This window comes from Pseudogymnoascus verrucosus (assembly GCF_001662655.1).
Source record: "Pseudogymnoascus verrucosus strain UAMH 10579 unplaced genomic scaffold scaffold_26, whole genome shotgun sequence".
Classification (NCBI taxonomy): domain Eukaryota; kingdom Fungi; phylum Ascomycota; class Leotiomycetes; order Thelebolales; family Thelebolaceae; genus Pseudogymnoascus; species Pseudogymnoascus verrucosus.
The window spans coordinates 254,754-278,237 of NW_017263677.1; the positions used below are offsets into that span (position 1 = coordinate 254,754).

The 23,484-nt window shown below is 48.2% G+C and overlaps 11 protein-coding genes across 11 annotated transcripts; 8 read left to right on the top strand and 3 right to left on the bottom strand.

Annotated features, from left to right (window-relative positions):
• The first annotated feature begins 321 nt into the window (after positions 1–321).
• Positions 322–2,626, top strand: VE01_06764 (uncharacterized protein). The gene is made up of 4 exons (XM_018276204.2): positions 322–720; positions 775–1,112; positions 1,162–1,283; positions 1,335–2,626. The coding sequence occupies exons 1-4, from the start codon at positions 541–543 to the stop codon at positions 2,438–2,440; spliced, it is 1,746 nt and encodes a 581-aa protein (XP_018129801.1). The 5' UTR covers positions 322–540; the 3' UTR covers positions 2,441–2,626.
• VE01_06765 (uncharacterized protein) lies at positions 2,552–4,462 on the bottom strand. Its single transcript, XM_018276205.2, has 3 exons — positions 3,370–4,462; positions 3,135–3,316; positions 2,552–3,078 (listed from the first exon to the last, which is right to left on the bottom strand). The coding sequence occupies exons 1-3, from the start codon at positions 3,808–3,810 to the stop codon at positions 2,910–2,912; spliced, it is 792 nt and encodes a 263-aa protein (XP_018129802.1). The 5' UTR covers positions 3,811–4,462; the 3' UTR covers positions 2,552–2,909.
• Positions 4,463–4,842: 380 nt separating this feature from the next.
• Positions 4,843–6,538, top strand: VE01_06766 (uncharacterized protein). Its single transcript, XM_018276206.2, has 6 exons — positions 4,843–5,096; positions 5,151–5,176; positions 5,232–5,268; positions 5,320–5,402; positions 5,462–5,859; positions 5,930–6,538. Exons 1-6 carry the CDS (start codon positions 4,973–4,975, stop codon positions 6,381–6,383), a joined length of 1,122 nt encoding a protein of 373 aa, XP_018129799.1. The 5' UTR covers positions 4,843–4,972; the 3' UTR covers positions 6,384–6,538.
• A 432-nt stretch (positions 6,539–6,970) lies between these two features.
• Positions 6,971–8,227, top strand: VE01_06767 (uncharacterized protein). Its single transcript, XM_018276207.2, has 2 exons — positions 6,971–7,800; positions 7,856–8,227. The coding sequence occupies exons 1-2, from the start codon at positions 7,206–7,208 to the stop codon at positions 7,978–7,980; spliced, it is 720 nt and encodes a 239-aa protein (XP_018129800.1). The 5' UTR covers positions 6,971–7,205; the 3' UTR covers positions 7,981–8,227.
• A 203-nt stretch (positions 8,228–8,430) lies between these two features.
• VE01_06768 (uncharacterized protein) lies at positions 8,431–9,784 on the top strand. Its single transcript, XM_018276208.2, has 3 exons — positions 8,431–8,686; positions 8,735–9,149; positions 9,209–9,784. The coding sequence occupies exons 1-3, from the start codon at positions 8,590–8,592 to the stop codon at positions 9,624–9,626; spliced, it is 930 nt and encodes a 309-aa protein (XP_018129807.1). The 5' UTR covers positions 8,431–8,589; the 3' UTR covers positions 9,627–9,784.
• A 1,459-nt stretch (positions 9,785–11,243) lies between these two features.
• Positions 11,244–11,638, top strand: VE01_06769 (uncharacterized protein; the record flags this gene model as incomplete). Its single annotated transcript, XM_018276209.1, has 2 exons — positions 11,244–11,427; positions 11,460–11,638. The coding sequence occupies 2 exons, from the start codon at positions 11,244–11,246 to the stop codon at positions 11,636–11,638; spliced, it is 363 nt and encodes a 120-aa protein (XP_018129808.1).
• A 30-nt stretch (positions 11,639–11,668) lies between these two features.
• VE01_06770 (uncharacterized protein) lies at positions 11,669–14,721 on the bottom strand. The gene is made up of 4 exons (XM_018276210.2): positions 13,836–14,721; positions 13,638–13,790; positions 13,477–13,591; positions 11,669–13,429 (listed from the first exon to the last, which is right to left on the bottom strand). The coding sequence occupies exons 1-4, from the start codon at positions 14,661–14,663 to the stop codon at positions 11,844–11,846; spliced, it is 2,682 nt and encodes an 893-aa protein (XP_018129732.1). The 5' UTR covers positions 14,664–14,721; the 3' UTR covers positions 11,669–11,843.
• Positions 14,722–14,899: 178 nt separating this feature from the next.
• On the top strand, positions 14,900–16,959 carry VE01_06771 (uncharacterized protein; the record flags this gene model as incomplete). The annotated part of the gene is made up of 3 exons (XM_018276211.1): positions 14,900–15,297; positions 15,347–15,653; positions 15,706–16,959. The coding sequence occupies 3 exons, from the start codon at positions 14,900–14,902 to the stop codon at positions 16,957–16,959; spliced, it is 1,959 nt and encodes a 652-aa protein (XP_018129731.1).
• Positions 16,960–17,623: 664 nt separating this feature from the next.
• Positions 17,624–18,594, top strand: VE01_06772 (uncharacterized protein; the record flags this gene model as incomplete). The annotated part of the gene is made up of 3 exons (XM_018276212.1): positions 17,624–18,100; positions 18,178–18,381; positions 18,463–18,594. 3 exons carry the CDS (start codon positions 17,624–17,626, stop codon positions 18,592–18,594), a joined length of 813 nt encoding a protein of 270 aa, XP_018129734.1.
• Positions 18,595–18,820: 226 nt separating this feature from the next.
• On the bottom strand, positions 18,821–20,232 carry VE01_06773 (uncharacterized protein; the record flags this gene model as incomplete). Its single annotated transcript, XM_018276213.1, has 5 exons — positions 18,821–19,344; positions 19,401–19,538; positions 19,587–19,626; positions 19,679–20,134; positions 20,218–20,232. 5 exons carry the CDS (start codon positions 20,230–20,232, stop codon positions 18,821–18,823), a joined length of 1,173 nt encoding a protein of 390 aa, XP_018129733.1.
• Positions 20,233–21,113: 881 nt separating this feature from the next.
• VE01_06774 (uncharacterized protein) lies at positions 21,114–23,450 on the top strand. Its single transcript, XM_018276214.2, has 3 exons — positions 21,114–21,731; positions 21,780–21,977; positions 22,076–23,450. Exons 1-3 carry the CDS (start codon positions 21,476–21,478, stop codon positions 23,125–23,127), a joined length of 1,506 nt encoding a protein of 501 aa, XP_018129707.1. The 5' UTR covers positions 21,114–21,475; the 3' UTR covers positions 23,128–23,450.
• The last annotated feature ends 34 nt before the right edge of the window (positions 23,451–23,484 follow it).

Genomic DNA, 23,484 nt, shown 5'->3' on the forward strand with positions numbered 1-23,484 from the left:
AACATTCCTGCCGCCTATCCGGAAGATTATCATACGTAAATACAATACTGCATATATTCCAACCTTCTGAGTCATGTTCTAATACGGGTAAATCCAATATCTTTATAGGATTCAGTATCCAGTTCATTCAGTGGCCTGTCTACAGCAAGGCGTCGTAATTTTGTATACGCCATCACAGTATATGATGGCATTCTGGCTAAGCTTTCTCGGCCCCTGTAACAACCCCACAAAAAAGGAACGTGGTGACTCAAAATATCCCCTGCGAGTGGACAACAATCGCGGCCAGACGGCACCATTAGCGCCGTCAAAGAACTTTGATGACGCTAAAATGTCGGTGTTTAGTTGCCTCCGTCCCTACGAGGAACTTCGTTACGTGCGTAGTACGTAGCCTCGGGCCATTGATTTCGATATTAATTGTGGCGGCTCAATATATGAACCGAATCTTTTTCCACCCGGTGGGGTTTTATCTTTTCTCTGTATAGCATCGTTATTATCAGTTTATTGCAGTCGTTTCTGCAATTCCAATCGCTACGGTTCAATATGGAGAAGGAGTCGGCGCCTGAGAGGAGTCCCTCTCCGGCCACGGAGTCGACAAAGACGAAGGATGAAGATACGACGCCACAGCAATCAGATCAAGATGTTGCACCAGCACCAGCACCACTGGAGCCCGAGAAGGAACGGACAGCTCTTCAGACTGCGGTTCTCATGTTCGCCTTATGCGTAAGTTTCCCCCGCCACTTCTGCATTTGCCACTCAGACTGACCCCGAACTTAGGCGTCTGTGTTCCTTGCCGCCCTCGATGTCACGATCGTTACCACCGCGCTACCTACCATATCCTCATACTTCAAGACTTCTATGGCCTACACATGGGTAGGGTCCGCCTACATGTTGTCCAGCGCCGCCTCAACACCTATATGGGGGAAAGTGAGCGACATCTGGGGACGCAAGCCGATCCTGCTGGTCGTGTCGGCTATTTTCTTTTTTGGGAGTGCACTTGCGGCCGCAGCTATAAATATCGACATGTTAATTGCCGGAAGGGCTGTGCAGGGTCTTGGTGGAGGAGGTCTGTTGACGTTGGTCAACATTTGCATCTCGGATTTATTCTCTATGAGGTAAGCTTACATCTACCTGGTTACTATGCTTTTATGCTGACTCTGATAGGAATCGCGCGAAATATTACGGATTTATTGGCATGACGTGGGCGTTTGCAAGTGCGATTGGGCCCATCCTTGGTGGAGTCCTAACAGAGAAGGTGTCTTGGAGATGGTGCTTTTATATTAACCGTAAGCCACTCCCTTCACATGCCTGTCAAACACCGACTAACTAAGCTATAGTTCCTATTACCGGTGTGGCATTTTTCATCATTGCCTTTTTGCTGCATCTCGACACCCCAAAGACGCCCGTTGTCGCAGGATTGTTGGCGGTTGACTGGCTTGGAAGCATTTCAATCGCAGGCGCGACCGTGATGTTCCTACTGGGGCTTACTCTCGGTGGCGTCATTCACCCATGGGATTCTCCCATTGTGCTCTGCCTGTTAATATTTGGACCTCTACTCTTCGTTATCTTCCTCGCGATCGAGTGGAAGGTAGCGAAATACCCAATTATGCCTCTGGAGATGTTCGAGAACACATCCAACATCGCATCCTTACTTGGGGTATTTTTCCACGGCATGATGATGGTGATTGGTTCGTTTTTCGTGCCTCTCTACTTCCAATCTGTCCTGGGCGCCACGGCTCTGTTATCTGGTGTCTGGCTGCTCCCTCTTGCTCTGTCATTATCATTTAGCTCTGCCGGTACAGGCTTGTACATCTCCAAAACCGGTCGCTATATGGATTGTATCCGGGTAGCCTTCACTCTCTCCGTCCTCGGCTTTGGGCTCCTTTACGATCTCCCGCTGGGCAAGACATGGTCAAAGATTATTATCTACCAGATCATCTGCGGATTGGGTGTCGGTCCTAACTTCCAGAGTCTCTTGCTGGCGCTGCAAAACCAGGTGAAACCGCATCACTACGCCTCCGTTACAGCGACACTCGGATTCACTCGCAACCTTGCGACGGCCATCGGCGTTGTGGTCGGAAACGTCGTCTTCCAGAACAGCATGCTCAAGCAAGAGCCGCATCTGAAAGCCAACCTCAGTCCGCAAGCAGCTGAAATGCTGTCAGGGAAGAACGCAGAAGCGAGTGTGTTCTTTGTTAACACGCTTCCTGCCCTGGAAAGAGATATTGCAAGAGCGGCATACTATGCGTCTTTGAGGAATGTTTGGCTTACAGCTATTGCGTTCGCAGCGGCAGGACTTATTTCTTGTATATTTATCAAGGGTCGTAAACTTAGCAAAGTTCACGAGAAGGTCGAGACGGGACTTGCGGCCGAGGAACGTAAGGCGAGAGATAGGAAGGCGGCTGCGGAGGCGAAGGCGGCTGGTGAGAAGGATATTGTATGAGGGCTTATGCCTCATATGGGAATTATCTGTCATTTTGGAGCGGCATTTGGTTTGGCATATTTTGGGGGGATACCACAAAACGGATATACTTGCATATATTAGGTCATAGCCACGGAGTACGGCGCTGGATATATATTACTACATATGACTAGACATTAAATAAAAAATAATAGCTCTTTGAATGTTTTCCAGCTGCGCAATATTAAGTCTGATTTATATTTATAACCAACCAGGACTGACTTTCCTGTTATAAGGTTTAGTCATCTCTATGAGCTCTATATTAGCTGTGCCTTTCCCAACCTACCACCCATCATCTCTCCCTTACTCCATGAATATATCCACGCCTAGCCCATCGCCCCAAACTCTAACAGAACTCCCCGGCACAGAAACCTAAAAATTTATGCGCCTTCCCCACCTGGTATAAACTCCACCCATCTAGGGACTTTCCATCCCATCGTGTAAACCCCACTTAAATAAGGACGATACCAGATAGCAAAGCCAGAAAACCAGCCAGCAGATATGGCGAATAAACACTCTTTTGCGCCGAAGATTGTGTCACAAAAGTCTTATCGTCGTCTCGAATTGTTCCCGTTCGATTCGTCAGCACCGCAGGGCATTCGACCCGCGTAAAATTCGCGCTGTGGGAATTATTAGTTACAAATTTGCGAGGATCAAGGTGCTGTAGAGAACTTACGTCGGTCGCTGGGCATCTAGAAACCAATTGAACCGCCAATGACACGGCGCTTGTAGAGCCTTGGGCAGCTTGTCGCACTGAGAAGCTGTAATGAGACCGACATCTGCCTCGCCGAAGACTGTATTAGAGACGCCGTATTGGAGCGCACATGCCGCGGCATAGCTTGTATTTCCGCCTGGAATCTGGATTATGTGAGCTTGTGTGACTCCTATATCCGCAGATGCTGGTGGCTTACGGCAAGAGCAAATCTATTCGCAGTGTGTACATCATATCCCGTATTGTGAACCTGGATGACCATTCGTTTCCCCTTCACCTCCCCGCTCGTAAAGTCCAGCTGGTAACAAGCTCCACACCACGCATCCTCAACATATCCCGGGAACGACGCCCCCGCGAAGCCGTAGGAGAACGTATCGTTAACCGCCCAGGGCGATTGATCAGCGCATAAGAATGCATTCCCGCCATTACACCCAGTGCCGGCGTCGAAGTCGCTGAGATGGGTGTTATTGCTGTCGCAGGAGAAGACGGGGGAGTTGAAGCTGGCTTTGCCTTTCCATCCGCAGGAGGGCTTGCAGCAGTCCCAGTAGCGGTCTGTTATGGCGGGACCGGAGGTGGGATAGGAGGCCGATGTGAGGGAGGGGAGGAGGAGGAGGAGAGAGAGGATTATATGTTTTGACATGGTTGGCGTGGCACTTCCATATATTTAGACAAGACTGGTTGAATATGAAGAAAGGCAATTGACGTCTGCCATGGCGGTAGATAAAAAGTCCAACCCTGGAGCAACCAAGCTCCCCATATTAATGGCTTGGTGGTGCTCAGGAGTTCTCCGCAAGCGCTGTCTGATCCTCTGGCCGTCTAGTATTGCCCTAGCCGTTGTGGGGAACCTTGTCCAGAAGCCGCCCTCCTATCAAAGCTGTAATCGACTTCCCTCGGGCCTCTTATTAGTAGGCTACCCGAGCAGAGCACGAGCAGAGCACACGCTTCCGGTTTCACGCATGACTCCACTCAGAAAACTAAGCTACAATGCCGCCATGGTGGTGTTGGACTACCAATTGCTTGTTCGATCTAGAGAACGCGCAATACAGATCCGTCGCAGGGACTGTTGGCTAGACCAAAGCGTAGCGTGTGGGAGATTAGTTGCGCAGCGATAACCCTGTGCAAATCGTAACCAAGAGGTAACAACCTAGACCTCCCAGGGTCAAAGCGAGCGCCATACTCGTTGGCCGCTGCAGATGTCTCACATGTTTTTACCCGAGTAAGACACAGTTACGACGCTGTATGCGCGACCGCACAAGAGCAGTTGGAGATCCATAGGCCCTGGCAGTTTTTAGTCGTCGACCGGCTTTTGCTTGCATGGCTTACCAGGCAGTCGGTTGGTAGGAATCAGGGGGAATATACCCCGCATTTGGCCCGACTCCATTCAATGTCCCGCTATAGCCCCTACACCCATGGTCCGCATTGTCTTGGACCTTGCGAGTTCTCGGCCCTTAATGAGGAATTCATGCATTATTAGTGGCTGACGCCCTTGACCAGAGTTACATGTATAGAATGTCACGGCTGTAAGCGGTTAGCAGATGGATCTCTCCATATACGCCAAGTCCGCTCTCATTGAAGATCATACCTGTTATAGAATTGGTCGAAAGGAGAGTAAGACTCCGCGATCAGACCCCATTAGTCGATCAATTGTGAGCCTTTAATTTAGTAGGCAACCTTTTTCGAAAAGGCGTGTGTTCTGTGTTCCTCAAAAGCTGTAAACCCACGTCCTGCAAAATATTACATGTCAATTGCCAGACCTGACTCCTTGGCTTCGTGGAGATGTGAACCGCGTCACGGTAGTTACGATGGGAAATTATCCACTACAGGATGTCTGTCTAGCGGTGATATGCGGCACACCGGTAATCGCGGCCATCTGCACTGGTCTGCGTGTACTTGCTAGGAGGAGAATCGGTGTGAAGTTGATGGCAGGTAAGCTTTCTTTCCACCTGCGTATAGCGGAGCCGCACTGACAGGGAATTGCAGACGACTGGCTCGTTATTGCTGCTACTGTATGTTGAAATGTAGAGCTGCCTACCCATTAACGGATGTTGATAGAACAACTAGGTCTTGTCTATAGCATTAATTGGCCCTTCGTATGAGTGTATGTTACATCGCCTTCTCGTTACCAAAGAGCCCACTAACTGTCATGTAGATGTCAAGCTATGGCATATCGGAATCCACATATGGGACGTCAGTCAGCAAGATATGGAGCCTCCATTTGACAGGAATTATCATGTCAGTTTATCCCATGCTTACAACGCGGCAGGATACAGTCTAATACTAACTTCTAACAGGTTCAGCTCAGCTTTAACTTGATAAATTACCTCATCCTACCTCTCGTCAAAGTATCGCTCATAATGCTGCTGCTTAGAGTTGCATCCATCATCGATCGTGTCCGCATTGCTCTCTACGCATTGCTTGGCATAGTCACAGCAGCTGCCGTTATTCCCTGGTTCATCATGCTCTTCATGTGCCCGCCGAGGACTGGCAACACCTGGGCTCCCACGACTTTTGGGGGTGCTCGCTGCGTTAATCGCGTTCGGATTGGGGAGCTACAGATATTCGTCACTTCGTTCAGCCTTTTAACGGACTTATTGGTGCTTCCTATACCATTCATCATCTCACAGAAACTAGTGAGCTTATCACTCCGATCTCGGCTGGTCATAGGCGCCATATTTGCCTCAACTCTAGCGTAAGTGATACGCACGTCCAGCGCTAGGCATGTCAAGTTCATCTCACTAACGCTACGGTTCTATATCTAGTGTGACAGCGATCAGTGCGGCCAAGATATATCTTACTTATCTTGATAGACTATACGTTGTAGCTGAGCCGGACTGGACATATCCGATCGATTACTGTGTAAACCATATCGAGAACAACGTAGCCATTCTCGTCGCATGTCTCCCAACCTACCGTGGGCTCTTCACTAATGCGGCAAATCGAAATAAACCTACTGCAGCCACTGCAGATATCCGTCGTACCTACCCAACGTACGGTATGGGGTCAAGACCAGGAGACGTGGTCTTATCCAATGTTGAGGTCGATGGTGTCAATCCGACAAGGAAGGGTAACGACGTGGGCATGGCTACCATTGTTACTGGTCTAGTAACTCAGGACAGCAAGTCTGGATCCATTGACCTAGAGTCAGGAGGTGGCAGCTCACATAGCAGAGACTACAGACACGATAGCATGGCTGACTTGGTTGGGAAACGTTAACGTTATGATAATATGAATATGAAGAACAACAACGCTCCAAACGTATGCATCGCGGTGCTGGCTTTCTCATGTTTTGTCTTCCATTAACTTGACGTATACGGTAATAAGGATTGCTAAGGTCTACATGCTTGACGGAATCAATAATTTGACAGAGCAAGCCATCGGCGACAAACGTGCATTCGGGTTATTGCGAATGAGTTTATTAGTGGACAATCTCGACAACAAGTATGGGGACGACTACCGACAACGCAATTGCTGACGAATAACGACCTCCATAACAGCGTACTAGTTTCATCTAGAGGTGAAAACTTTCCATGATATGCGTCTGTATTCCGAAGGATTCTACTTGAACAAAATTTGAACAAAATTAGTGCTGCTAGAGTATCGGTGTGAGGTGTATAGTAGGACAGGAGTTCTTCATTGGTAAACATGCCAAGCCTTTGCTTATGTTGGATTAGCATTATTAAGCAATTCTCGAAATGTTTCTAGTCGCATGCAACTGAAGTACGATTGCATGCCAAGCATCCCTGTCGCTCTAATTGTAGCCAATAGGAATCGCACATGGTATTGTAACACATAGGGTCGTGAGCGGATACGTCATCAATCTTGTGTCTCCAAAAGACGATCAATTATAATAATCATAATGATGAATTCTGTATAAGTATGGTCTTTACGTCCTCGATGAATTGAACTTTTGTCATCATCAAACAACCTACAATCAGATACTCCAGCAACAACAGCAACAATCAAAACACTCCAGCTCCCGAGCATCAATTCACCATTTCCATCCAATCCCATACCATCATCACCCAAACAATAAAAATGTCTCCTCCTCGCCGTGCTCTCATAGCGGTCACTTCCGCCAATGCTTTGCTCATGGAGGGCAAGCATGTCACTGGTCTCTTCATCGCCGAAGCGCTTCACCCTTACAATGTCCTCACCGCGGCCGGCTTCGAAGTCGACCTCGCATCTGAGACTGGCAAATACACCGCGGATTGGCTCTCTGAGCAGCCCGACTTCCTGAACGGCAAGGACCTCGAAACCTGGAAAGACACCAACAGCGAGTTCCGCAAGAAGCTCGATAACATGCCCAAGGCTTCTGAATTGGACCCCTCGAAGTACGGAGTCTTCTTCGCCTCGGCTGGCCATGCTTCTCTGATCGATTACCCAACTGCCAAGAGCCTGCAGAACATCGCGGCACAAGTTTGGGCCAATGGAGGCATTGTCTCGTCGGTCTGTCACGGACCGGCTATCTTTGCAAACCTGATTGATCCGGCGACCAAGGAGCATCTTATCAAGGGAAAGAAGATCACTGGCTTCACCACTGAGGCTGAGATCGACATGGGGATTGAGGCTACAATCAAGAGCTGGAACGTCGAGTTGGTAGAGGATCTTGCTAAGAGGGTTGGAGCCACATGTAAGTTTGAATTTTCTCCTTGATTACACTACATCATGCTAACTTATATTCTCAGATGAGAGAGGTGCCGGTGTCTGGGATGACTTCCACATTGTTGATGGCCGCCTGATTACAGGCCAAAACCCACAGAGCTCGGTTTCTACCGCGAAAGCTATTGTTGATGTCTTTGACAAGCTGTGAAAAGGCCTTGTTCTAGGTGATACAGAAGCTCAATAGTCGAATGTGAAAGATGCTACATTGCCACGCGGTTTACACTGCTACGGTTTTGGGGCCCCTAGGGATAGACAGTGGAGAACGGGTGTAGCGGATGCGATATCTTCGCAAGCGTCCCTTGTCCTTATCGGCTCCCCCGGAACCAGGCCAGGGGTTCGGTATGTGGGGTTCGGGATTTTGAAAAATAGTTAATACCAATTCATCAGTCTTCATCAAACTCAGGGCTCATAGTCACCTCAAAATAAAACGTGCAATAATGTAGTTCAATAAAATCTAACATTATCTTTATAGTTAAGCTTTCCGTCGTCTTTCAAAATCCCACTCCGATTGATTAATCTTGGCAAAAAACAAGCTCTGGTGCACGGTTGCGGGTAATGACGTATGTGTATTGTATCTCGGGAACGTTGCCGTGTCCCACCAACCTTATCGGGGTAGAGCTCAGGACTTCCCTTCTCTCTCTTTACATCCTCTTTCTTTCCCTAATTTCTCTCAATTGAATCTCGCGTTTCCGTCTTTTATTCTGAGCATTGCTAGCTATCTATTTGTTTGCAATATATACACAACACAGTCGTCAACATGGCTTCCTCAGCGGTTGAGAAGGTTCTCCCAAAACCTAAGATAGAGATGTACAGCGGATCATACTTCCTTGCCTGCGGCTTGGGCGGAATTGTCGGTTTGTATTTCTTTCGATTCAATCGCATCAGCAGCTAATCGCTCCCAGCCTGCGGTCCAACCCACACAGCTATTACCCCCCTCGACCTAGTCAAATGCCGGCGCCAAGTCGATCCCAAAATCTACTCCTCAAATGTAAACGGCTGGAAAACCATCTACCGGGACGCCGGACTACGCGGAGTCTTCTTCGGTTGGTCACCTACGCTTGTCGGGTACTCGTGTCAGGGTGCAGGGAAATATGGATTCTACGAAGTCTTCAAGTACCTCTACGGCCAGAAACTCTTCCCCAATACGAATAAGACTGTTGTTTTCCTCGGCGCCTCGGCAACTGCGGAGGCTATCGCTGATCTGGCGCTCTGTCCGTTCGAGGCGATTAAAGTGAGGATGCAGACGACACTGCCGCCGTTCGCGAATAACATGCGCGAAGGATGGGCTAAGATTGTCCGTGATGAGGGATATGCTGGGTATGTCTATCTTATCACTAAGGCCCCCTTCTCTCTCGCAGTAAGCTAATAAACACTAGCCTTTACAAGGGTCTCTACCCACTCTGGGCCCGCCAGATCCCTTATACTATGGTTAAGTTCGCGACGTTCGAGACAGCCGTCGAGTCCATCTACACGTACCTTGAGCGCCCTAAAACCTCATTTAACAAGACAGAGCAGCTCGTTGTGTCTTTCGCGGGAGGTGTCATCGCTGGTATCTGCTGCGCCATTGTCTCTCACCCTGCCGACGTTATGGTTTCCAAGCTCAACTCGGAGCGCAAGGCTGGTGAGGGCGCAGGACAAGCCGTCTCTCGCATCTATAGCAGGATTGGGTTTGCGGGACTTTGGAACGGATTGCCGGTTAGGATTGCGATGTTGAGTATCCTGACGGGTTCTCAGTGGTGTATCTTTGATAGTTTTAAGGTTGGCCTCGGCTTGCCGACCACTGGTGGCCATTAGAAGTATATGGAACTGCGGTTAGCAACACGTTTACTACCATAGCGATGTATTAATGCGAGACAATTAAACCAGCCACATTTTCAGTGGCGTTGCTATATATATCCACGATATCGCCATAAATAGGCCTGTCATTTAGGATCGAACTGTCTGTGCGCCCCCAAACCAACCGCATTCGTACATCACAGGCAATAACAATTAATAACACATCTTATTATGTCCACTATTATTCCATGGTAAAACCAATATACCGTGGGTTTACTACAAACACTGCGTTATGTCTTCACCTAGACGATATCCTTCTCCTCCTCCGCCGCCCTCTACGCCCCTTTGCGTCCTTTCAGCCCGCCTCCTCCCCGCCTGCTCCCCCACCACCAGCTTTAATTGAGCTCCTTAGAAAGGAACGCGAAGCGATTGAAAATGCTATAACTTATGATGACAATATTCTTGTCTGGATCGCCTATCCCGCACAGAAACTAGCGTTCTGAGCTTTCTTACACTCACAAAAATCTGAGATCGACAGGGTCGTGGCGCATCACCTACAACTAGAAGTGACAGCTTGCCAAATGGAATATGTAAATACTTAGGTATCAGGCAGTTTCAGCGTCTGCATTCCGGTTTGCATTGACCAGTTGTCAGGCACTCGTGTGCTTATTAGGGTACCATTGCCATACAAGATTGGCGAGCGAAACAATGCTGGACATGTAGACGAGAAACTTCGATGTGAGGCTACATCGTACATGTGGATTCAAGAGAATTCTCCTGAGATTCCAATACCAAAGTTGTTCGGATGTGTATCCCATATATTCCTTCCAAGTCTATATTACTTTACTGATGGCCAAACGGTATGTCTTACGTCTACAATTCTCTCTGGTCAATTATAGAACCAATTTAATAATGGCAACAGTTTACCACCGCTGAAAAGGTTCCCTTTCTTCGTCGACTTGTCTGGCGAATGAACAGAGCATTTCGATCTTTATTACGACTACCAACTACATGCCACTATGTGGCGCGCAGCTATCCTGATACTCTGAAGACTGGGTATCTAATTATGAGCTATGTCACTGACGGAGCGATGCCTACTAAGTCTTGGGCAGCACATCGCCATGATGGCGCGCGGCGTTCCAACCTCTTCCATGGCCTGACTCGTATCATGCTTTCTCTCGGCAAGTCACGCCTTCCGCGCATCGGTTCCTTTACCTTGGATAATTCTGGCATCATATCTCTTACAAATCACCCACTTACTCTCCGGCTTCAAGCCTTGGAAAACGACGGCACTGACACAGGTATTAGCAGGGACTACACTTATTCAGCAGTGGACCAGTATCTTTTCGATTTTCTAAACTGTCATAATAGTCGCATATATCAACAGCCAAATTCAGTCCATCACCAAGATGACGGCCGCCAGCAGTTTGCCGCTCTTACTATGATGAGGGCTATTATTCCGCATTTTGTTGACCGCAATCTTCCGCATGTGCCGTTTATATTCACTTTGACGGATATGCACCAGAGCAACATTTTTGGAATATTACTTCGCTGATTGACTTGGAGTGGGGCTACTCTTTGCCTGTCGAGTTGCAAGGTCCTCCCTACTGGTTATCAGGGCGACCTGTTGATGGGATGCCTCCGGGTGAACAACACCTTGAAGCCTTTGGAGACATGGTCACAGAATTCATCAAGGCGTTCGAGGTCGAAGATGCTCTTGTTATAGACAAGGGGCAACCGTTATTCCAATCAACGATTATGAGGAAGTGCTGGGAGACCGGGAGCTTCTGGTATTTTCATGCGGTGAACAGTCCAAAGGGTATGTATACTCTCTTCAATGATCATATCCAGCGCATATTCTGTGCCGAACACTGCGATACGACGCTTTTCGACAGGGTGGTATCATCATATTGGGCCGTGATGTTGACGCTGTGATTGAGGAGAAGCTCAAGGAAGAAGATCATTATAAAGAGCAACTACGGATTGCGTTCATCGCCGACCCTGGTCTCATGGATAGCACCCGTAAGTGATATACGCTTGGTTTGATCATGAAGTTGGACGAGCGATTAGCGATGAGATTTACTTGGGCGGATATATTAATAAATATCGCGGGGAGTTATAACGGTGTACCATACCCATACATTTTCACAGGCGAAAATGAGACCCTAGCACACAAGCGTCTTAATCAGAAACCAAAATGCATTCTATGGATATTTTCACAAATGCAAATGCGTACTATAACAACGGCGTGTCATGCGCCCCAGGACTAATGGGATCTCCGGCATCACCCCCGCCTCTCAATAATCCATCTCCATCGTCTTCTTCCTCTTCCCTCGCCATTCTCACCTGGTTATATTCGGTTCCGTCAACAGTATCTCTCCTCGAACTTCCCGCTCCATTAAGGACATATGATATGTCCTTCTTTGTGAGGAGCCCCTGTAAAACTCCGCGACTGGTGAAGAGAATGTATCGGAGGCCAAGCTTCTGGAAGTAAGTCGCCGTTAACTGCATTGTTGACCGGCCCGGGAGAGTAATGGGTGTCTGGTCCATCCAGGGCCGGAGATCAAGCGTGCTTTGAGGGTCAGCAAGTGGCTGGTGTGCAAAGAATACTTCCGTCTCTGGCGGGAGGTTGCGGGGGTGTCGGGTGGAGACGTGGAGATTGTAGATGAGCTCGCCCCGGGATATATATCCCAGGAGAATGGCGCTGCGCAGATCCGAAATGACCGGAAATCCACGGTAGGGATTGGCAGCTAATATGTCCTTCAAAGACCCAATTGTGTGGCCTGTTGCAGTAAGAACGATGAGATCGTCAATCCGAGTCATGACATCACTAACTGGAATGTCTGGAATCGAGAGCTCAGAATTATCCAGGAATGGGTACTCATTTGCGTGGATCCAGCTCTCATAAATTCCTCGCTTCCCAAAGGCGTCGCCAACCCACTTGCTAACCATGACGGCGATCATAATTGGTAAGACATAGGTCAACGCGCCTGTAAGCTCGAACATGATGACAACAATTGAGACGGTCATTCGAGTAACACCTCCGAGTGCGGCTGCGGCACCAATGATGGCATACGTCCCAGGGACAACGCATGTAACATCAGGCGCGCAAGCGGCGAAGGCAAAGAAACCTGGGTGGTTCCGCACCCAAATCTCCATAATAATCCCGACTGCACGTCCAAACAGAGCTCCAATAGCCATCGATGGCAAGATGATTCCAGCCGGGATGTGCAAGCCAAAGGTTATAGTTGCGAGGAAAAACCCTACAAGTGCGGCAAGGATTAAGAGAACGACGGCGCCAACCGTCGCAGCACCTTTCGAGCAAAGACCAAATTGGTCATCGACGATCGTAGAACATTCTGCAAATAGCGAGTAGACCAGTTCTGACGTCTGAGAACGCATGTAGATGTTCGGGTAGTTGATCAGGGCGGTGAGAAGGGCGACCACGATGACCAAAGTAACTGGCCCTGGAAGCCAGGTGGTGGATTTCTTCCATGAGGCCACGGCCATATTGGCTTTAATAAAAAGGCCACCGTAGATGCCGCCAAATATTCCCAGTATCACGAATGGTACCATTTCAAACCCATGGAATCCCGTAGTGTACGTAACCTGGTACAGCACGAGCTTGCCAGTGCGAAAAGGATCGAGAGTCTGCAGAGTAACCGCCGCAGCCATCGCACAAACGAAACTTTGCCACATGGTTTTGTCTGGGAAATAGTACGACAGTTGCTCAAGACTGAACAAGACCCCACCGATAGGGGTACCAAAGGCAACAGATATTCCAGCTGCTGCCGCTGCCGAAAGAACTTCTCGTTTTCGTGCTGAAATACAATTAGCGCCATCAAACTAAGAATATGGGAAAGCATACCTTCGTTATTATTTATATTAGAGAAAAACTTCATGAAAAGGTTTGCGCAGCAACATGCTACATGTACGAGAGGCCCTTCCTTGCCGAGCCACATGCCAGATGCCACAGCCAGACACTGTGCCAGTTAGCAACGGAAAATATCAGATAACGTGGACACATACCAAGCCGATGGATTTAACCAGCAGAGTCCATCCCCCAAGGAATTTATGAATAACAAAACCACCAAGAACAGTCTTGATCTCGGGTATCCCACTATGCTTCGCATAGACTGCATATGTCTTCACCAAGACGCTCGCACATGTCGCAAATAAAACCTGCAAAGTCAGTATAGCATAAGCAGCCGATGGAGGTGCACTTACAGAATATAAAATGTAGAAAAGGTACTCTATAAACCATTTCCCACCCGTAGATGAAACGTGGAGAGTCGAACTCCACGGAACCCAATCTTGGCACTTCGACCATTCTTCATAGCCCCAGCAGCAGAAGCTCTTGTTCAAATAGAACCTGCCCCCATCAGTTCCCGCAGAGCAGTATCCTTCTTTTATATCTCCCAGCCAGCCACTAGTTATATCAATCCCAGCAGCGATTAGCCCCACAGCGATCCCCGTCAAAACTAAAACAATCCAAATCTGGCTGGCATCAGCCATTTGACGTGCATAGCCAATTATTCCACTTGTATTCGAGTATAGTACCCGTAGGCGTTGGCGCTCCTTGGTGTACTCGAAAATCCAATCAATGGCTGTCAAGTTTTCGTATCCCACTCGGTGTCCTGGTCCTTCGATGACCCAGTCTAGACTATTGCCATCCTTTGGCTGGTCTGCTGGTAACCCGCTTCCACCCGTATTTCCATTCTGTATCGGTCCATCGCTAGATCCTGGTGTCGCCGTCCCTGGGCCACTCCCCGTCGTTGGAGGGCTTGTATTCTTTCGTGAGAACGGCGATAAGAAGCCGGAAAGCCCCATTGTGCCAGCGATTCCACCACTCTGTTTCCGCTTCCGCTTGAACGACGGGAACTCGCCATCGAAATCGGCTAATGGGTCTTCGCCCAGGAGGGTTCTGTCTCTATTGACAGCTGCGACAGGGTCGTCGTCATCGCTGTCATCCATCAAGGGTATATCATTATCGTAAGCGGATGATGGATTCGCAGGCTCCCTAGCCGATAAATTACCGATGATTGAACTCGGCATATCTATATGTTTCTTGGGCGGCCTCGCATTTCGAATGTATGTCCTCGAAGCTGTTTCGCGACGAGGCTGAACAACCAGGTTGCGCAATCTACACTGTGCCACCACCAGAGACACGGATAAATAATGTTCCGATACTATGAAAGGCACATCCATAGCCTTATCTAAAATCATCGAAAACCAATATCAATTTAGACGTCCCAACCTTCCTTATTATATCGTGCAATGATTTGATCAATATGGACGAAAATCGCTCTTCAACTGGAGATGGTCCGTCTGTGACTGCCCAGGACCCCTCGGCTGGATTAGACCAGATCCGAGGATTTCTGAAGGCTAAAGACGATACATCCAGGTTCGTCGGCCTCGCCCTCCTCAAATCCGTTTTAGATACCCAGGCTCAGTTACGAGAAGATGCTGTCCAAGTCAACTCTCTATGGGAGTCGATATCGCCAAAATTCCTTGACAAGCTTCTCCGAGCTACGAAGAATGATCATGTGACGGCTGATGAAGCGAGAAATATGATCGATATAGCTGTTGGGGTATTACATACATTTGCTATTATTCTGCCAGAGGAGTCTCGGGAGGACAAACGATTCATCGGGAGGATAGAACCCCTTGCTAATTGTCTTGTACAGAGGTTAGTGTCAAAAACCCTCTATATACACACGTGACTGACAATATCAAAGCTCTCCGGAAAGCGCTGTTTTAGTCTTGCAAACTCTCCTAACGCTGGCCAGTTGCACTGTTGGTGCTTCTCAAATTATTCAGGTTAAAGATGTGACCCCATTAACAGAGCTGGCTACGCAACAACCGCTTGTTCTTGATGTTATTGGGCTGTCCTGGTCCAACGCTTCCACCGCCAAATCAAACCTAAATATCGTGTCATCCAGTATTGACGACATCATGCCTAAGCTTATTGTTGCATTCAAAGATACCGATGCAGTGACATTGTTAGCTTTTACTGCCGACACTTTTTCAAAAGTACCGCCCGAGGTTAGTAACTACGCTCTATGGTCAAACACCGTAATTACTGACACCTTATCAGGTTCTCCGTACGGATCCGTCATGGCTTGAGGGGCTGATTATTCTGTTAAAAAAGCTTGTCACAAGCCGGCCCACTGCTACAGGGAGAGCAGCTTATATAGAAGCAGCTGCTACACTGCTTCAAGTATTTCAACAGTCCTGCCCTGGTCGTCTCTTCCGAGATGATACGCAGCGTGATGCAACCGCCAAGCCGTTCTCTTACCTCCTCGTTAATTTAATTCTAATCGACATCCGGTCTTCTTTCCCGACTCTTCTATCAAAATTAAATAGCTCAGACTATCCGTCGACAGCACGAAGGCTCGCCGGAGGCTTCGATGTAATTTCTGGCTTCATAGGCTTCCTTGTGCGAAGTCTTGATGATATTGATGAGGGAAATGGGTCTTCTACCCTAACCACATCTCCAGATCTTCTGTTGAAGCTCCGAAAAGACATTGCAGAAACAATGTCGTTAGCAATAGAGTATATGAGAGACCGGTGGGATGCATCGGTTGCTGGAGTCTCCGGTCTCCATCCAGAAGCTAGGACTGGAACGTCAGCAACATCTGAAGGCACTCGCCTCACTCTAACATGGGGCTCGATGGAGGACAACATCCCAGATGATCCACTGATTCTTGCAAGCATTCGGACGCTTGCCATTTGGCTGCGTGAAGATGAAAATGAGAATATGCGCAGCGAGAGCGCAGGTTTGACGGATATGTTAATAGAACTATACAAGACTCCGTCATCCAAGTCATTGGATTTCAAATATCCGATCTTAACTGCTCTGGAGGCGACCTTGACCACAGAAGGTGGGGTCGATGGGTTTTTGTCCCACGATGCTTGGGCAGTCTTGACGGAAGATCTCGAGTCTATCGTGAGATATACGACAGCTGAGCCTGCAAGCAATGTCAATTCCGAGGCCTCTCGGGGGATTGAGATAATTCGAGTTTTACTTGCCGTCGTCGATGACACAGCTGTTACGGAACCTCATCATCATTGGATGAAAATTGCCCAAACAGCAGCGTCAATGAAACCAGGCCCCAAGCTGATCGCGCCATGGGTCATGGAACTTAAAATTGCCATGATCCAATTAGCAGCTGCATTGCTGCATAAAGCTTCTCCCGGAATGCGGAAGCGATATCGACCTACTGCAGTAGCACTGTCTGGATTATCCCAGGCCCTTCAAACGCAGCTCAGAGATGGCAAGAATCTTATGCCACAGGACTTTCAGGATTCCATCGATGATGTTGTTTTGGAATTGGCCAATTTAGACTGAATGTTGCGTTCAAGTCTTCACATATGATCTCACGATAAAACAAATTAGTATTATCACTGCCATTATTTGTATGGATAAAGCGTCGGAAGTGGAGTTCAAATCGAAGGATTCCGGGATTCCGGGCATTTGACATTCCGATACTTCAGTTACGAGCAACCGCAGTCAAATTTACGTACTGCCCTAGGCGGAGGAAGCTGACATGCCTTGCCAGCAAATTGCCAGAAGGACGAATAGTGATCAAAATTGCCGGAATGGGAAATGTCATCATCTTCGGGAATGTGGTTTCCGCGCAGGGGCGAAGCAGACGCATTCTGGTTCGGTCTAAAGCTGTCAGAGGGGACCCAGAGCGCCAGTTCATTGGATTTGGCAGGGGGTAGGCGCAGTGAGGCCCTATTATTAGTGTGGCTGAAGTGCTCGGATCCCGGTCGACTAGCTAAATTAAGCGCGAAACCGCAGGTTCCCCTGCCATTGACATATAACAGGGCTTACGTGATATTCTATATAATATAGACGCTCTGGGTTCCGAATCTACGAAATATGCATTTATTTCTTTAAGTGTGACAGTCTCCAGCAATTGTTTCGTTTCTTTTCTGTATCATCTCTGCGATTTGCAATTACGACTTATAAATCCTCACTTTCACATTCCTCAGCAACCAAGCCAAACATGTTAAACGATTCCACTCACTACGATCCAGCCACCTACATCAATGATTCGGAAGAGAATCGAGATGACAAGCACCTAATCGGCAACCGGGCGCAAGCCAGCCCCGTCCCACCGATATCCGTCTCTCCCGATATTCAACAAGCCCGAAACACCTTCATGTCCGCCAACAAAGGTTTCATGGCGAATGAGAAGACCTCCTCAGACCAGCCAACTTACGGGCGCCCAATCTATATTACGCGACTCTGTCTGCGCATCCTCTCGCTCGTCCTGAGCCTCGGCGTCGTCGGTCTGGTAGCCTCCGTTATGGTGCGACATGCACAGACGAAAGACCTCATAGCTGTCAATCCCCGGACAGGCTTGACATATCGCGTGTGGCCACTCGCTACGAATTTTGTGCCCAGCAACCTGCTATTAGGGGCGGCTGCCATTGCATCGATAGGAAGCTTAGGGTTGGTAATTGCCAGTTTTACAAAGAGCGTGAGTGGCCCTTATTGATTTGAGAAGCGTCGAGAGATGCGACAGAGAGGAAGGGTACCAAAACTGACACAACGCAGGTACGTCGACTCACAAAGATTGGAGCTGTTACAACGCTATGTGTGTCTATCACGGCAACTGTGCTTTGGATCGCGGCCACGACATACTTCAAGCTCTGGGATTCGAAGAAGAGGACATACTTCGACCTATGGTCGTGGACTTGTACTCATCAGACTAGTTTCAAGACAAATGGTGTCGATATGGCCCCACTGTGCCTACAAATGGTAAGTCTTCAATCATTTATATGCTCTTCGGGGCATTGGCATTCACATATGTGACGGACTTGATTTGCTAACTGTGTGTAGAGAGTAGCATGGTATATCGCTGTGGCTGTTGCGGCAGTTGAGATCCTAGCGATTGGGACCTGTATTTTGGCGCTTCTGAAGGGGAGGAAGACGTACCAGGCTCTTGGTGCCGAGGGGTTGCGGTTCAGATAACGGATTGATGAAGAATGAACTATAGTACGAATGGATTGCTGGAGATAAGTCTTGTTATTTAATGCATTGGTTGGAGTAGTGTGTAGTTTACGAGTTAGTATTAAGATATTAGATTAAACGTATTTATATTGTCACATAACATAGTTATTTCTTGAAACACTGTCACAGTTAATTTCTCATTCAAACTTTGTATTGCAACATATACACATATTTCACAAATCAATCACTACTTGATCTTCGGCAATACTCCCGCCTCCTCGAGCTCGGTGAAAGTCTCATCAAGCGCCTCCCAAGTGTCCACAAACCCTTCAAATCCCATCTTTCTAGCCTCCGTCATATTAAGCACCAGGTCATAGTTCCTCCCCAGCACAAAATCCAAAAACTCCCACGTTGCCTGCTCAAACGCCTTCCGCTCCAGGCCCTCCCTCGCCGCTATGTCGTTCCACACTTTCTTCACCTTTTCGTCCTTGCTCCACTCGCTGAGTTTGATACGCTGTTCCAGCGTACTTGGCTTAACGGCTGCAGTGCCTTTGAGGCCGATTTCTGAAGCTAATGCATCGATGGGAGGGCGCGAGAGGGTGGTGCTTGAGGCAAGTGGTGAGGGGCGCGTGAACTGGTTGGCGGGGATCTTGCATTTGAAGCGCGCGGCGAGCTTGGGCCAGAGATTTTGCCAGGATTGAACGTCGCCGTTGACGACGTTGAAGGCACGGTTGGCAGCTTTGGGTGCAAGGATTGCCCAGAGCGCAAATTCTGTACTGAGTTTAGTTTGGGAGGTTTGTATAATTGAAGAAAAGGCTAAATCTTACCAGCGTGGAGCTTGCTCGAAGTAAAGGTATCAAATCTAGTGTAGAATGTTTCGGCGCCAGGGAAAGGAAGCTCTTGATTGATCTCTTTGTTGATAGCAGCATAAATTCCAAGACTGGTGGAGAGGTTCATGAAATTTCCTGATTGGTTTAGTATGGCATATGAGTATTAAGAAAGATAATGCGTACCACGAGCCATCCCAATGACGTCGTTAGGGTATGTCACAACCTGTTATTTCTTGTCAGCAAACGCCCATATTCTGGGAACAGAATCGGCATACCCATTCCCAGCCTCCATTGGCAGCTTGCTTTTTCAGGATCTCTTGCTGGTTGTAATAGAAATTAGGGGGCCACTCCGAACCCGTCAACCACGGGTCAGACTCCTCCATTGGGTTCTTTGCTTGTCCAAGGTGGACTCCATACTGCTTTGCCCCTGTCACCAGCAGCACTCTCTTCAGCTTCTTATTAGCGCCCGTAATCTTCAGTGCCTCCAAGAAGTTCTCTAGAAGGGCGCCATTAACATCCCAACTCTCTTGCTCTGACTCTTTCTGGATGTAAGCTGCGAAGAACAAATATTCGGCTTCGACGCCTTTCAGTTCATTCGCAATGGAATTGGGGTCTCCACTTAGATCCACATGGCGATGCTTCACTGTAGAGGGGTATTCCTCTTTCTGGGACCTTGAGATGGCATGGATAGTAGACCATTGTTTCTGGTCTTTCCCGAGTGCCAGGACTATCTCACGCCCAAGTATTCCTTTGTGAGTGTTAGCAGACGCTGTCACGGATTGGGTTGGTGTATCCTGCCTGTCGCTCCAGTTACTATTGCAGAAGGCATATTTGAAGATATGTAAGTATTTCTATGTTGAAATTATCTTGCTGCATATTAGCCATTTATAAGTCAATAAGCCCTACGTTTGGCGTGACGTCACAGCTATATCTCGCCCTCCATCGAGGTAAGTCACATGACTGCCCTTCTCATATTCCCATTGACAACAAGTTTGTTATCCCCCTAAGCGAACCAAAACCTTATAAGGTCAATTAACCTACTCTCAAGTACGTTTGGTCTCGTGGCAGAGTGATAGCTCTCATTAACGTCACCAGACAATATGAAATCTCGAAGTCATTGTGGTGGGCGCTCCCCGCAGATTCCCTGAACGGCGATAAGGAGGTTTGGTTACTGGTTTCAGTCCGGTGCAGGAAGCTGCCAGCATCGGTTCGAAACCTAGTTCTTTTGTTAAATTTTCGTATTTTTGTCCCTGCTGCTCCTTTGTATTAACTATCAAACTACACAGTTGCCCATGTTATAAAAAGTGCCAAGCGAAGACTAAGATTAATAGTAGGGGTTTTGATGCCAAGTGCTCGCTTCGCTTGTGAGATAAAGAGAGACTGTGCATAACAGCACTATCACGCAACTACCGGAACTCGTTCATTTGGCAGTAATAATTTCGGTGTCGCTGGATCATGTGGAAGCGTGAGACCGATGGGCGGTATTGTGACCACTACAGTACTGTAAGAACTTCTTGTAACATAGAAGATCTTGTGCTCGGCAGTGAGCCCTCGGAACTATGTTGGGTGAGCCGCCTCTCGACTTAGTGATCGACCTGCTGCCACCAATCTCCACTAGCACGGGGTCTGGCAGGTGTTGCTCCACCCGACCACCCGGTAAGTGATTTAAGCCAGGGATCGTGCTTTCCCACCTTCTTGGCACAACACCTTAAATAATTCAACGAGAGTATCAGATACAACCTGGGGGATGGGCTTGTCTATTGTCCTTTAACTACGGTGGTGACACATTCTATATGGTTGTGATGCAAAACATCAGGGCTGGTGGCGCAGCTGAGTCCGTCAGCAGACCTGGATTTTGATCACGAGGACTCGTGAATCAACTTTACTGCTGTGAATAATTTCGGAAAGCCACCAAACTACGCACGAACATGCCAAGAATCGTATACCTGATATACTACTTCAATGAAATTAAGTGCGAATAAATACTCAACCGACTCCTACACCAATACTCTAGTCCACAATCCTCACTCACTCGTTGCACACCCTCAAATAAGCTAAAGGCAGTGGGCAAAATGGGCGTATCACAGAGCGCTCTCGAGAAATCAATCAGCGCAGCCCTTGGTGGTGACGAGGCCCTTTACGCGTTCCCTGGGAAGCCTTTCTATCAAATAGATAATGTCAAACCTTATAATCTTTCAATACCAATCAAGCCGGCTGCAATAACATACCCGAAGACCTCTACTCAAGTTGCGGCAATCATCAAATGCGCGGTGGATGCGAATGTCAAAGTCCAGGCTCGAAGCGGTGGCCATAGCTATGGCAATTATTGTATGTCCCTCCTCTCAAATAGAATGTTAAAGTACTGAAACCATGCAGCCCTTGGTGGAGTGAACGGTGCAGTTGTTATCGACTTGAGGCACTTTCAGCAGTTTTCCATGGATCATACAACCTGGCAGGCCACAGTAGGACCAGGCACTTTGCTCGGCGACCTCACAAAACGTATGCACGAAGCTGGCAACCGTGCCATGGCGCACGGCATATGCCCACAAGTCGGACTCGGTGGACACGCGACAAGTATGTATCTGACCCTCAACCACATTCTGCCCCATTTCTCAGAGTTCAAAGCCTTTCTTTCCTTGATTATTCAATTGCTGACTCCAATACCTTTGCAGTCGGTGGCCTAGGACCAAGCTCACGTCTCTGGGGGTCTGCTCTTGACCATATTGAGGAAGTCGAGATCGTACTTGCAGATTCAACAATCAGGCGCTGCTCAGCTACACAAAATCCTGATATTTTCTGGGCGGTGAAAGGAGCGGCTGCGAGCTTTGGTGTCGTGACTGAATTCAAGCTTCGCACAGAGCCAGAGCCTGGTGAAGTTGTTCAATTCGAGTACTCATTCACGGTAGGCTCGTTTGCATCTCAAGCGGCAGTGTTTAAGAGATGGCAGAGTTTGGTTGCCGATCCAGAACTTACACGCAAGTTCGCTACCAAAGTTGCCATTTCTGTGGTGGGGATGATTATTTCCGGGACGTATTTTGGCCCTCAGGCTGAATATGACGCTTTCGACATGCAAAGTAAACTCGGGGGAGAGTCAGTTGCTAAAACAATTGTGTTCAGAGACTGGCTGGGAGTCGTGGGCCATTGGGCTGAAGATGCTGCGTTGCTTTTTGCAGGCGGACTGCCCTCTCATTTCTATAACAAGACCTTGACTTTCAATGGCGCTACTTTGATCCCGGACGCGGTCATTGATACCCTCTTTGCGTATTTGGACAGAGTTTCGAAGGGAACGGTGATTTGGTTCCTCATCTTTAGCTTGGCTGGCGGGGCTGTGAACGATATTGCTCATGACGCGACTTCTTACGCCCACCGGGACGCACTGTTTTACTTCGAGTCATATGGGATTAGCTTGGTTAAGGTTTCAAAAACGACCAAGGACTTTATTGCTGGCATCAATACAACGCTTAAGAATGGGGTGCCAGGAGTAGAAGACCTTGGATCGTACGCAGGTTATGTGGACCCGGAGCTCTCGAATGGGCCGCAACAGTATTGGCGTACGAATCTTCCTAGGTTGGAGCAGATTAAGGCCGTCGTCGACCCCGGCGATGTTTTTCACAATCCACAGAGCGTGAGCCCGGCGGGTTCAACACGCAGTCTGTCCAAGCTTATGGTCGGAAAACGAGCCAAATTGAGATCTTTCTTCCGTCATCGAAAAGGTCGAAACTGATCATTATTTTTGCATCGTTAGCTCATGGAGTCTTGAATGGGCAGATTAAGAACTGCTAGGGGCTAGGTCTTGATTCCCAAGAAAATGATATGTCTAATTTCCTACAAGAGACCAAGGCACCACCACTTGAATTATGAAATAATAGCTGAAATCGCCCATAATTGTGAGCTTCGTATGTTAAATTCTTATTATCCAATCAAAGTATTTCCGTCTTCAAGTAAATACGAGTAAAGTGACGTTATTATACAAGGCGACTGTTAAGCCATAAAAGTCCACGCACTTAGTAATTCGGGCGTTTGGCGTGATAAAGTACTGCCCCCCTTGTGGAATATGTCGGCCCGTTCCGTGGCGCCCCAC